At 38.2% G+C, this 14597-nt stretch overlaps 2 protein-coding genes across 3 annotated transcripts in view; one reads left to right on the top strand and one right to left on the bottom strand.

Moving 5' to 3' along the window:
* KCTD3 (potassium channel tetramerization domain containing 3) overlaps window positions 1–11294 on the top strand; it is a 66822-nt gene extending 55528 nt beyond the window's left edge. Inside the window, exons 14-18 of one of the 2 annotated variants that reach the window (XM_020913118.2) lie at window positions 369–524; window positions 2064–2160; window positions 4948–5132; window positions 5218–5350; window positions 6079–11294. In XM_020913118.2, coding sequence (XP_020768777.1) covers window positions 369–524; window positions 2064–2160; window positions 4948–5132; window positions 5218–5350; window positions 6079–6640 — 1133 coding nt within the window. In that variant the 3' untranslated portion in view covers window positions 6641–11294. Of the gene's footprint in view, window positions 1–368; window positions 525–2063; window positions 2161–4947; window positions 5133–5211; window positions 5351–6078 lie in introns of both variants that reach the window. The other variant, XM_020913117.2, reaches the window with a different exon arrangement.
* The window catches only part of USH2A (usherin), a 903825-nt gene continuing 900430 nt past the window's right edge, over window positions 11203–14597 (bottom strand). The window contains exon 71 of the mRNA XM_070474523.1: window positions 11203–14049. Within this exon, the coding sequence (XP_070330624.1) occupies window positions 13960–14049 (90 nt within the window). The 3' untranslated portion in view covers window positions 11203–13959. The remainder of the gene's footprint in view (window positions 14050–14597) is intronic.

The following is a 14597-nucleotide window of genomic DNA, read 5'->3' as shown; positions in this document are numbered from 1 at the left end:
ATAAAGTAGGCAACTTGTCTACAGTGTAGTTTAGCAACAGAGCAGAAAATATTCCACATCTCTCTCATTTTTTTTAACCTTTTCTAAATCTATACCCTATAGGCTACTTTTATAAGGATCCATAGATTAACGTATATACCTTATATTTGCAGCAAGGTAAACCATATTCAGTTATCTCATTTTTGTTGGTTAGGTACTAATTAAGTATGATTTTAAGATAAGTAAGTTGTTTCGTCACTCAAAATGTGCTATGATCTACTTATTGTAGATCATAGTGAAAAAAATTAAAATGTGTTTATAAAAGTGATTTTGTTGATGGTCTTACAATCTGTGTTTTAAAACTCTTGTGTGTTCTCTTTCTCTCCTAGTTTGTGCAGACAATAATCATGTCCGAACGTGGACAGTGACACGATTCAGAGGAATGATCTCTACTCAGCCGGGTTCTACTCCTTTAGCATCGTTCAAGATCCTGTCTCTGGAGGAGACAGAAAGCCACGGAAGCTACTCCTCTGGGAATGACATAGGTGGGCAGTCTCAAGTACAGTGAAGGCAGTGCTGAAGAAGTGTGTTACTGGTAGTAGGAACCTAAAAAAAGAGTTCTAAATATAAATTCTTCGTGTTCACTTTTAAGCTTATTTAAAACAGAAGCTTAGTGTGTTTTTCTGATTAAGTTCTCTAAAGTCAAAAAATGATACAGATGATATTTTTTGACTTTATGATGGTACAAAAGTGTGATAGTCATTCAGTAGAACCGGTACTTGGAAGTTTGATCTTTTCCCGGGTTAGGGATGTGTGGTACACGTGATGCTGGGCAGCAGCAGCAGGCCTGGTAAGTTCCCAGGCAGCCCCATGACCACGAGGGTGAACAAGTGATAGGCTTAGAATCAGTCTGTATGCACACAGCCGTTCTCTTTCTTGCTTCCAGTATTCAGTAAATTATATGAGGTATTCAGCACTTTATCATAAAATAGGCTTTGTGTTAGAAGACTTTGTCCAGCTGTAGGCTAATGTAAGTGTTGTGAGCACATTTAATGTAGGCTAGGCTAAGCTGTGTAAGTAAAAAATGCATTTAGTACTAAATGGTATTTTCAATATTGTAAGTCATAACCCCATCATAAGCTCAGGAAGATCTGTATTATGAAATTATTTTTAATTGTTAAAAAGTTGAGAGCAGATTTTTCATCTTTACTAGCATTTCTTAAGTGTTACAATCTCCAAATACCACTTTTGTTTATAATTAGAAGCCATGATGGCTATACACATTTGAAACTTGAAATGCTTTTTTTCCATTGTTGCTAATAATTAACCTGAAAATAACTTTGAAGCTGGAAAGGGGCTGATGTTCTTAGATTCTGAGAGTGGTTTTGATGGCATCCATCAGGAAATAGTATATAGCATGTCTCTACTGAAAGGTTCTGATTTTAGCAAAAGGTATATAAAGTTAAATCAGTTTCTCCACACACCATAACACATCATATATACACACACAGAATCTTCACGGAAGTAGATTCTTTTCCTCAGAGATCCATTTGAAACAATCTGTAATGTATGTGTATTATACCGACCATACTTTTAATAGTTGTACAGGACCTGTTTGTTAATTAATGTGCCTTCTAGATCACCTTATATAGGCAGAACTTATAGCATTGGTGGAATATAAGGAGTACATTAGAATTGTGTAGGCATGAAACTATTAAATGAATATGTACCCACAGTAAAGATTTCAAAGTAGTTCTCTTTAAAAAGTGTAAGCTGCTTATGAGAATTGTACCACCACTGTCTTAGTATTTTTAGGGTGAGAACTGCTAAGTGTTGTCAGTTTTAACAGTTGCCCTGAGAACCCACATCCCACTGTGATGAGAGGCACTGAAAGTTTACAGTTTTGACAACAAATTTTTTTCCCCCAACTTTATTGAGATATAATTGACACATAACATTGTGTAACTGAAAGGTGTAGCATTGACATATTTATTGAGTACTTTTGTTCCAGGCATTAGAAATCTAAAAAATTGCAAAAAACATCAACTTACACTTATATCAGTGTTTTCTATTTTCTGATCAAGGACCTTTTGGAGAGCGAGATGATCAACAGGTGTTTATCCAGAAAGTTGTTCCCATCACTAATAAACTGTTTGTAAGACTGTCATCTACTGGGAAAAGGTAACGCTTTACTGAAAAGATTCTGTTTTCAGAAGTCAACGTTTGTCTTACAAAAGGGGAAGTAACTTGACAGTGGTAAAAGTGAGCAGGGAAAATCTTTGTAAAATCTTTTAAAGGAGGAAGTAATTCTAAGGACTCTATCCTATAGGAAAAATTAAAAGAGCCAAATCATGTTTATTTTCACACATTTAGGCTTTCTGTACTTTTTAAAAATTTTATTTTTTTGAAATACGATTGATTTACACTGTTGTAATTATTTCTGTTCTACAGCAAAGTGATTGTTTTTTATACATACACACACAACTTTTTCATATTCTTTACCAGTATGGTTTGTCACAGGATTTTGTATATAGTTCCTTGTAGTTAATGGCAACCCCATCCAGTATTCTTGCCTAGAAAGTCTCATGGACAGAGGAGCCTGGTGGACTACAGTCCATGGGGTCGCAGAGAGTCAGACACCACTGAGCGACTGATAACACAGTTTGCACATACTAAGCTCTAACTGACCATCCATCCTCTCTCCCTTGGCAACCACAGGCGTGTTCTCTGTCTGCGCGCGCGTTTCTGTTCACAAAGAAGTTCTTTTTGTGTCATATTTTAGATTTCTACATAAAAGCGATATCATGTATTTGTTTTTCTGACTTCTCAGATGATAATCTCTAGGTCTGTCCCTGTTGCTGCAAAAGACATTATTTCATTCTTTTTTAAGGCTGAGTGTTCATTGTGTATAACTACAATATTTTCTTTATCCATCCATCTGTCGCTGGATATTTAGGTTATTTCCATGTCTTGAGTATTGTAAACAGTGTGGCTGTGGACGTAGAGGTGTATGTATCTTTTTAAATTATAGTTTCATCTGGATATATATGCCCAGGAGTGGGATTGCTGGATCCTTTGGTAACTCTTGTTGTAGTTTAAGGAACCTCCATACTGTTCTCCATGGTGGCTTTACCAGTTTGCATTCCTGCCAACAGTGCATGAAGGTTCTCATTTCTCCACACCCTCTCCAGCATTTTGTTATTTGTAGATATTTTTAATGATGGCGATTCTAACCTGTATGAGCTGGTACCTCATTGTAGTTTTGATTTGCATTTCTCTAATAAGCAGCAATAATAAGCATCTTTCCATGTGCCTCTTGGCCATCTGTATGTCTTCAGAGAAATGCCTATTTATGTATTCCTACTTTTTGACTGGTTTGGTTTTTTTGAGTTTTATGAGCTGTTTGTATATTCTGGAAATTAAGCCCTTGTGGGTCAAATCACTTGCAAATATTTTCTCTCAGTCTGTAGGGTTTGTTCCGTTTTGTTTATGGTTTCTTTTGCTGTACAAAGGCTTGTAAGTTTAATTAGATCCAGTTTGTTTGCTTTTATTTCTGTTGTCTTGGCAACTGACATCAAAAAACATTTTATTAGTTGTTTGTACAGTTTGTCAGAATGTTCAGCCTGTGTTCTTGTCCAGTTTTAGGGTGTGTATTTTACATTAAGTCTTTAAGCCATTTGAGTTTATTTTTGTGCATGGTGTGGAGGTGTGCGCTGATTTCACTGACTGCATGTTTATTGACAGTGGGCCCTCTGTGTCCAGAACCTCCCCCTGCAGGCAGATACCAAAATCCCACCATACTCAGGTCCCACATATAAAATGATACGGTCCACTCTGTCTGTGTGGGTTCCATATCATGGAGAGCCGACTGTAGTGGTTCTAAACAGGAATCAAGATTTTAAAAATATTTTGTCAGTTCATATGTAATATTGAAAAATAACTCACCACATTAACAAAAATTGAAAAATGATCATCTTGATAAACACAGAAAAAACATTTGACAGTTTAGCAACCATTTGATTAAAAAAAAGAATCCTAGCACTTAATAAAGGCACATTCTTTAACCTGATGAATATCTGCAAAAGTAATTATACATACTACTTCACACTCAGTTGTAAAATGTTACAAGCTTTTCCCTTGAGGTTGGGAATGAGACTGGGATGTGAGCACTGCAGGAATCAACTCTCCCCCTCACCCTCCCGTTCCCTGCTTGCTGGGAAGCTCAACTAAGTTTCGTATTGTGTGCCTGTGTCTCTCTCATTAATAAGAATTGTGTTTCCTCTTCATTTTTTGACCTTGCATTTGCCTGGCGTTAATTTTTCTTAATCTTTTTTTCCTTTTTTAAAGTGGGCTGGGATAAATGTTTCAATCAAGTACAATTTTGTTAACCTTTCTATGACTTGGGCACATCACTTACTGACATTATTTCTTGGTCTTCTTATTTGTCAAATGTGGATTACTATTTATCTTTTATGAAAAAAATCAATGAATAACTTCAAAGCAATTTACTAACAATATTAGTCTATTGGAGGATACTGTTTAGACATCTCCATACAGCTGTACATTTCTGGTTTTAGATTTTTAAAATTTTCACAGAAATGTTAAATGATTTCAAGATTTTTTTTCTAGTATCATGCCTGCTTGCTTTGTTTCTTTATGCCTTTTTAGTTTAGTAACTTCTTTTTGAATAATTGCTTAATTCCCATCAAGGCTCTTTTAAATTTTCTTTTAAGATTGATTTATTTGTCTTATTTCAGTTACTTAATACATTGTTTTATAAGAGCCTTTTCTCTAGGTTCAAAGAAACAAGGCTTAAATTTTACTGACTTTCTTTGATCCCTTTAAATCTGTTTTATATACGTGGAATATTTGACTATAGCTTGGCAAAGAGGCAATTAATTTCAAAAGTCTGAATTATAAAATGTGATTTGTTCTCCATAGTTAACAGCTGCACAATATGTTTTGCAGAATTTGCGAAATCCAAGCTGTTGACTGTACTACAATATCCTCATTTACAGTAAGAGAATGTGAGGGTTCCAGCAGGATGGGCTCAAGGCCAAGGCGGTACTTGTTCACAGGCCACACAAACGGCAGCATTCAGATGTGGGATCTGACCACTGCCATGGATATGGTCAACAAAAGTGAGGATAAGGGTAGGTTCCTTAAAGAACAGTGTTTGTCACAGGGTAGGCTTTTCATGCAAATGATTACAGTGATGTATGTATTCCTAAGATGTAGGTGGTCCAACTGAAGAAGAACTACTCAAATTACTGGATCAGTGTGACCTGAGCACGTCTCGCTGCGCTACTCCTAATATCAGTCCAGCAACTTCTGTGGTTCAGCATAGCCGTCTTCGTGAATCAAATTCTAGGTAGGTTCATGCACTGAATTGATTGCTTTTTGGAAAATTGGCTGAAATATTGTAATCACATAATCTTTTAAAGCCAAATTTTTCAAAGTACATTTTAAATTCATACTTTGTCACTATTCAATTTTTAAAAAACTTTTTTACTAAATTTCTCATCTACATGCATGTTTCCTTTCATAGAAAAACATTTTTCGCCCTTTAACTTATTTGTGAATTGCTGCCAATTTAGATGTCTGTTACAGTGATCAAGAATTCATTCAAAGGAAATTAGAAAAATCACATGTCCCCTTAGATGCTGTGTGGAACTTTTGTTCCTACTGTCTCAGGGACATATTAACCAAAATGATTACGCCTCTAATCTTAAACATTAAGTACTTTTAATACAATGACATGTATGTTCTTAGTTAACCATATTTTTGAAAAATTCCAAAATGTGAACTAAGGGCCAAATTCTCCACATTGATTTTAAAGGTTTTTTTTTTCCCTAGCTTTTTTCAGCTATTCAGGAATCTAGCTTCATTGAGAATATATGTATGGCATTATTTGCATTGTTAATTTTATACACACAGTATATAGAGTGCTTAAGATATTTTTAAATAGCATGCTAAGATACATTTTTATATATAAATATTGTAATATTCTTTATATATATTTACATTTTAACTGGTAGTTTAATTAATTAGATGTGCCCCTGAAAAGTCCCAAGAAGACATGTGACTTTTGTATTTCAGTCTTCAGCTCCAGCACCATGAAACCATCCACGAAGCAGCTACTTATGGTTCCATTAGGCCTTACAGAGAAAGTCCTTTGTTAGCAAGAGCAAGGAGGACTGAGAGCTTTCACAGTTATAGGGACTTCCAGACTGTGAACTTGAACAGAAACATAGAAAGAGCTGTCCCTGAAAATGGTAACTTGGGTCCAATACAAGCTGAAGTTAAGAGGGCAGCAGGGGAATGTAATGTGTCTGAGAGGAAGTCTCCTGGAACGGAAGTTAAAAGCTTGAGAGAATCAGATAGTGTAGTGGAAGTTCATAGACTAGCTGAAGGTTTTCTGGAATCCAAGAAAAGGTCATCAGAAGATGAAAATGAAAATAAAGTGGAGTCACGGAAGAAAGGAGGATTTGAAGGAGGAGGATTCCTCGGAAGAAAGAAAGTCCCTCACTTGGCATCTTCACCAAGTACGTCTGATGGAGGGACTGACTCACCTGGTACTGCATCCCCATCTCCTACAAAGACTGCTCCTTCTCCTCGGCACAAAAAAAGTGATTCTTCAGGTCAGGAGTACAGCTTGTGACACTCAACAAAGTGAGTAGTAGTTTCGTTATTCAGAAGAGAGTTAAACTCTACTGGATTTCAATTAGCTTTTACACCAAAACTTTACAAATTTGGACTTCATTTAGTATCTTTTTGACAGAATTACCTGGGTTCAGGAGATAAAATAACCATATCTCATCAGATCTTTTGGAAAATTTTTTTAGTTTTACAGGCACATTTAATAGATCATTTGTAAAGAAGTCCATTTCCACATTTATCTACTCTGGATTTTGGAAGCATAGTATTAACACTGTGTCTCAATAAGATGGTGCCCGGTATAGATGACCATCCCCTCAGAGTGTGGGAATCAACAGACTGCACTCCTTATGCTGATTTTGCCCGAGCTTCGTCCTGCAATGTTATGTTAAACGGGTTCCATGATTCTCTTTGGAGCTTAGTCTCCCAACCCTTCCTGTGACTGCACAGTGGTTTACCAGGTATTTCATGAGGTGCTGCGTTTGTGAAAAAATACGTAACTCAAAACACTATTGAATACCAGATTGCTCTGTGTAGTACTAAGTCCTCTAGGATAATTTTAATTGTGGTCATTTTCTGATTCTCATTGTTGGAGTTCTTAAGTCTTAGCAAGTATCACCAATATTAAATGTCAAAAGTCCATTTAAACTTTCTTTAAAGTTGGAGCAACTGTTTGAACAGATGAAATAAAGACAGTTTTGAGTGCCCAGAAAGGAAAACTACCAGTTACTAGTTTGCCTTGTTTGAGGAGCCACCATATTTTTTTCTTGTGTTAATAATGAAGATAATTAAATTAGAATGTGGCCATTTTGTTAAACTTAAGAGACTGCACTTCTGAATTTTTGGTTAAAGGTTTTGGCTGCTATAGAAATTTTATTTTAAATATAAGAACAAAAATCTTTTGTACTTTGATTTAATTGGAATGATTTCCAGATTTCTGCAAGTAAGGTAATTGTAAATTTAAAGCATTAAGCATTTATTGATGAATAATGTGTATATTCCCATTCTGAGAAATATGTGGGTCAAGTCAAAATAAATTCTTTAAAGTTTATATTATATTGCCAGTGGTTTCATAGACATTCTCTTGTATTTATTTGTCAAGTAAGGCAAATAAAAATGATTAAGACTAGGTGTTTTCAGTTATTTAAGGAATAGTAATCCTGTTTAAAGTGTACTTAGGTTTTGTTCATGTATTTGCTTCCTCGCATAATAAAGGGAAGAGGGAGGATCTTACATGTATGAAGACTAACTTGTATTGTCAGGGAAAAGGTTACACAAAGCATAATTTCAGTATTACCAAGGATTGTATCTATCTCTTAAACCTTTTTTCTCATTATTATACTCATGTAAAAAGTTGGGTGGGCAAGTAAGAAAACTAAAATATTTACCCAGTCTTTTCCAAGACCAAAAGCCTTTTTATGGGATTTTAGTGTAATTCTGAAAAAAAAAATTACAGTGGCAACTCACTTTAGTTATTCTACAAATGTTTGCATTGCAGTCAAATTGTTTTTCTTTCCCGTAAAAAGAGCTTGAACCTTGACGGTACAGCAGAAATTTGAGTCTATTCTGGCATTTAACTTTGTAAACTTGAGCAGATCATAATGAAAAATCTTAGGCATAGCAGGGATAGTTATCTTATTAGGGTTTTTGAGACCAAAAAGGGGGAAAACCTCCAGAACCACCTGCACACAATGCAACCTCCTCACCTGCACCGTGAGACCTTCTCTCACTTCTTAGGAGAACGTGGACACTGCCCGTTGTTGTAAGGAAGAATAAGATCCCTGAAAAAAGGCCACGTGAGGACTCGAGAGAAGACGGCCATCTACACGAGAGCTCTCACCAGAAACTAACCTCGGTGGCCCCTTGTTGCCAGGCTCACAGCCTCCAGAACCATGAACAGAGACTTTCAGCCAAGGTGGTGGAGTAGGACTTGAGCTCACTCCCCTCTCACGAGCACACCAAAAAAAAGTCTACATCCAGAGACGTGAAGACGAGAGCAAGAGGCGAAAGGACAGGTGCACTCATGGTGTAGTCAGATGCCATGCCACTCAGCTGGACAACCCACAGACTGGAGAATAATTAAATCACAGAACTTCTCCCACAGGAGTGGAAGCTGAACCCCATGCCAGGCTCCCCAGCCCAGGGGTCAGTCTTTGGGAGGAGGAGCCTCCAGAGCATTGGGCTTGGCAGGCCAGCAGGGCTTCAATTCAGGAGCCCCCCCAGGATGGGGGAAACAGACTCCACCCTTGGAGGACACACACAGGTGGTCAGGGTGAAAGCTGAGATGCCGCACGAACCTGGGCCAGACCTACTTCCTGGTCTTGGGGGTGGGGGGGGGGGTGTGCCTTGGGTGGTGGGGGTGGCTATGGCTCACTGGCATCATAAAAGCTGGTGGCTGATCCAGTGGGGACCTCTGTGAACTCTGGGTGGAGTCAAACATTTTGAGTCCTTGGCACTGGGACCCCACCCAACAGCCTGTAAGCTCCAATGCTGGACGCCTAAGGCCAGACAACCAGCAGGGTGGGAAGTGGTCCTGTCCACCGGCAGACAGGCTGCCCAGACTTCCTGACTCACGGCCGCCTCTGGACACATCCCTTGGCAGAGGCTGGCCCCCCACAGGGCCAAGACCCTGCTGCACACAGCAGTGAGGAGGTGCTGGCCCCTTCCCCCCAGAAAACCTGCACAGAGCCCTGAGACCAGCCTCGCCCACCAGAAGTGAGGAAGTATAGTTGTGCAGAATTGAGTTTATAACACAGATCAGAATCTACATTGGGACCGACTGGTCCCTGACCCTCTCTGCTGGGACCCAAAGGACATCCCCTTACAGAGGGCCCCTTCTCTAAGACAGAGAAGCATAACTAAGCGACTACACAACATACAAATACAAACAGAAATGTAAACAATGAGACAGCAAAGGAATATGTCCCAGTCAAAGGAACAAGAAACCCCCACAGAACAGCTAAGTGGAGATAGCCAACCTATCTGTGAAAGAGTGCAGAGTAATCACCGTAAAGAGGATCCAAGAACCTAGAGAAAGAATAAAGACACAAAAATTTAAACGAAGAGCCAGAAGATCTAGAGAGCAAACAGATGAACCATAATTGAAGTGAAAAATACACTAGAAGGAATCAATAGCAGAATAAATGAGAGAAAGAATGGAAGAGACCCCTAGGATAACATTAAATGCACCAATATTTGCATTATAGGGGGGGTCACAGAAGGAAGAGAGGGAGAGAAAACATTTGAAGTGGTACTAGCTGAAACATGTGAAAGGAAATGGTCACTCGGCACAGAGTCCCATACAGGGTAAGCCCAAGAAGGAACACACTGAGACACAGTAGTCAGATTGACCAAAAAAAAGACAAAAAGAAAACATGAAAAGCAACAAGGGAAGAGCAACAAATAATACACATGGGAATCCCCTGTCAGCTGAGTTTTCAGCAGAAACTCTGCAAGCCAGGAGGCATGATATATTTAAAGTGATGAAAGGGAGAAACCTACAACCAAGAATACCTAGCAAGGAAGGCTCTTGTTCAGATTTGACAGAGAAATAGAAAGCCTTATACACAAGCAAAGCTAAGAATTGAGTACCATCAAACCAGCTTTACAGCAAAAGTCAAAGGAAGTGGAAAAGCCCAATACACTAGAAACAAAATTACCAATGGGGAAGCTCACTGGTAAAGGCAAACTTCAAAACACAGAGCAAATATTAATAGACATAAAAGGAGAAATGGACAGTAACATAATAATACTGGGGGGACTTGAACACCCCACTTACCTAAATGGGCAGATTGTCCATCCAGACAGAAAATTAGTAAGAAAACAGGCCTTAAATGACACAATAGCTTAGATAGGCTTAATTGATATTTGTAGGACATTCCATCCAAAAGCAGGAGAATACACTTTCTTCTCAAGTGCACACAGAACATTCTCCATGATAGATCACATCTTGGATCACAAATCAAGCCTTGGTAAATTGAAGAAAATTGAAATCGTAATCAAGTATCTTTCCCAGCCTCAATGCTATGAGATTAGAAATCAGCTACAAGAAAAAAAAAAAAACTGCAAAACACACAGACGTGGAAGAAAAAAAATGAATCTATGTATATACTTTGTGTGACAGATGAAAAACAGACTTATAATTCTCATGGTGTCAGGTTTTCCCAGTAATTATGAAATAAGTATTTTCATGTCAACTGGATAAGTATTGTTATCCTCTTTCAAGATGAGATTACTGAGGCCCTCTGAGGATCAATAGCTTCACCTCAAGGCTCCTTAGCTACTGAGCCACCTCATGAACCCATGTCTGTCTCTGCAGCCTGTGGTCTTTTCCTGGCTTTCTCATCCAGGCTGACATATCAGAGCCACCTGCGGTTATCTGCTAAATATGTATCTCTGCTGGTTGGGACTCATGTTTTGCAAAATGTGTTACATTGTTTCTGATGTACATGGATTATTCAGAATATCCTGTTTTCTTAAATGGGCTCACCTTTATGTGTAAACTGTAAAGACAACCCAGAGCTATTAAGAGTATTTTTTCATAAATATATTAAATCAAACTTGGTCCACAGTTAAATATTTATTAAGCAAACCACCTTTTGATTAATTTACATGATATCTGTGCATTGGAAATAAACTACTATTCACGTGTAACATAATTAAGTTCCTATTCGCTGACTTATTCCACCTGGACTGTGTTTTATTTACAGGTTGTTCAGGTTGAATTATATTGACGCCAACATGATTTTTAGATCAGCACAAGGTACCATAACAGATTTCACATTCAGGTAGAAATGCCAATAGATCATCAATAAGTACAGTTCTCAGTTGAGCTTACACAAGCATAGCTGTGTGCTCTCATCAGTTACTGTTAGACACAGCAAAGCAGATCTTGAAATTGAAGCTGAGTATGTGATGGGACCAGAGTCAGGAGGTTTACAGAGAGCTGCCTGGTGTCGTCTCAGTAAAGGAGAAGTGGGCAAGGGCCGGAGTCCCAGGGCACCGCATGTATTCTTTCAGGTTCTTTACAAAACTGGTTCTCCACATTAGGAACATCTGGAAGCTTTTAAAAGTACTGACACCTCAGTGCCACCCCAGACCAGCTGAATCAGAAAATCTAGGGGTGAGTCTAACTGTTGAATGGAGGCTTAGCACATTGTACCACTTAAAGCAGCAAGACAATAGCATGTGCTTCTCAAATCAATACAAGTCATGTTCAGAGTGTTGTGAGGGTGGTGTGGGTGGAAGCCATGCAGGCTTCTGTCCACTATGAGCCAGGGGATCAAAATGTGGAAGAGTCAGCTAATAATGAATGTACTAACTAAATGTCTAAATAGATGACTAAGTAGAGAAAATTTCAAGATAAAACCCTTGCGGTTCTGTTTGTGTTCAAGTTTTAGAATGTGATGATGGTGTCTAGTTAACTTTCCAGCAGTGAGGATGTACTCATTCTCCTGAATCCACCACCCACAACTAGCTCCTCATATTTGTGGAGGAGTAGACCAAGGGTAAGGATGCACAGACAGGACCAGGAGGGAACAGTGTGCTGTGGACAGAAACTCAGCCTCGGTCAAGGCGCATCTGTGCCCACTTTAAATAGCTGACTGACCAAACCAACACATGGGAATTGAAACCTGTAAACTAAATTAGCCAAACCTGTTTCCATGTCAGAAAATATAAAACATTTAGCGATGAAAAATATATAATTTGAATATCCACTGCCAAACATACACCATTATTTCGGATTTGTTTGTAGCAGTTCTAACGTGGGGGCAGAGCTTGGGCTTAACACTGGTGTGCGCTTTTGACACTTACTGTTGGCAAGGCTTGTCCAGGAGTTGGTCATTCTGAGGAGCTGCTCTTCCGCAAATCTGGATAAAGTCTCAGTGCTCTCAAAGTCCGTGGTCTATCTTTGACTGCTGGACAGTTACTGTGATTCCTCATTTTTTTCAGGCAGAATAAGCAAGGTTATTGCTTGTGCTCCAAGTTTTTCCAGCTCAGCTTTGGGGAAATCTACTTATCTCTGAATGTAATTCACAAAATATGTCCAACAATTGTATTTGAGACATTACAGACTCAAAAGTAACTTCCCAGAATCATTAAGACCTTTAAGAATGAAGAAGAGGTTTTCTTACACTGTTTTCTGTGAAGAATAAACTTAAATACCTTTCATTTTATGTTTACTTGGGGAGGAAAGTGTTTCTTGAGGTAGGACTTACCAGTAACTTTCTAATCCAAATAAAGTAACAAAAACTTTTTTGACTCATGGAAATTGGTCATGAGTCACTTTAACAGTTAAAGTACCAATTTTCGATCTTAGTGATTCTAGTAGTTCTCTGAAATGAAGGAATATAGGACAGATATATGAAACATGTATATTCCTATATTTATATGTTTTATTTTAAAATTTTTCAAAGCTGGAAGGAACATAATTTTTTTAATTCCACATAGGCTAGTTAAAAATGCAAATAAAACAGTAGTTTCCGTGTAGAATGTGCCAAGTTGAAGATATTCCTGGGTATTCAGTGAACTGACAGAATTCTATAATGACTGGAGTTCTATAATTCTATAATGACTGGAATTCTATAATTCTATAATGACTGGAGTTTCAAAACTATGTAAAATATCAAAACAGTTCATTTTTTTTCTCTTTGAAATATATGTTAGCTGCTTGTTCCTTAGATTTTTAGAAGATTGATACATGTAAGAACAGACATAAGTTTATGTAGTTTGGTAAATACTTACCCGTAAACATCATAATCAAATGGAAACCTGCACGGTCAAATGTGTAGCCTCAATGCAGAGTTTGTTTTTCTCTGAGTGTTTCGGCTTGATCCGACATTGGGATCTGATTTTGCAGCTGTGACTAGAGTTGCTCCTCACAGGCTTGTTTCAGCCTCCATGAGCACGGGGCTGAGAGCAGCAGCAGTTACAGCCTCTCAGAAGAGCCCCTTAGCTTTCAAATTAGAACTTGCCTGTAGCAACTGTGGGCCAACCTGAAATCACCACTGACTAGTCATTTAAATAGCCGTGTCACTGCCAAACCTAGCCAACTGACAGTTACATGCCTAGTGTCCTCTATTATAAATAAGGAGAGCAAAATAAGTGTTTTCACTTGGACATAAAATTTCAGGAACCCCTCATTTTAGACTGCCAGAAAAACAACTTAGTCCTCTATTAGGGAGAAGTAATTTCAAAAACACTCATCTTTAAAGGATTATAGCATAACAAGCAATAGCTCCTTAGCATTCATGATGTCTGATAACCCAGTGGGGATGGGGTGTGGGGCCCGCATCCAGCTTGTGTCTTACAGGCTTGCTTCCTTCACAGGTGGGTGTCGGTGAATGCGGTGTGTTCCTTAGTCACAGAGCTGAAACCCTTGATGGCATTCATCAGGTCCTCTTCATCCACATACTGAAAAGACACCAATCACCACTGGTTAGGATATTTTCTGGCAACAGTGTTCACAAAATGTGTATCTTTTGAGCATTAAAAGGTTAAGACATGGCACAGTGTAAGCCTGTTTTCTCATCTGAAAGTGGGGAGGTTTCATATGATTCAGTTCAGAATTTAAGCAGAAGAGCCAGAATGCAAGCTGTTGTGCTTCATTGTGTCCACTGTCTTCTTACTGTATTTTTTTTTTAATTGAATAGGGCTAGGAATACTGATTATAATGTTATAGGGAACAGATAATTTGCCACATATGGATATCTTAAAAAGCTTTCACTGAATTGCTTTGCATACTGCGTATTACTAGTATGGTCAAAAGTAAGCAAAAATGTCAGCATAGTACAATAGTGAAGAATGGGGGCACTGTAATCAGCACTTTTAAGATCCCCAGTTTCAAAAAAAATTACTATTAGATTGTGTCCTTGAGTAAGAGCACACATGCATCTAGCCCTCAATATAATATATTGAACTACATGAAATTGCCATTTTGTATGTCAAATATGATCAATTAA

This window comes from Odocoileus virginianus, chromosome 11, assembly GCF_023699985.2.
Source record: "Odocoileus virginianus isolate 20LAN1187 ecotype Illinois chromosome 11, Ovbor_1.2, whole genome shotgun sequence".
Lineage (NCBI taxonomy): Eukaryota > Metazoa > Chordata > Mammalia > Artiodactyla > Cervidae > Odocoileus > Odocoileus virginianus.
This window is presented reverse-complemented; position numbering and strand designations above follow the sequence as displayed.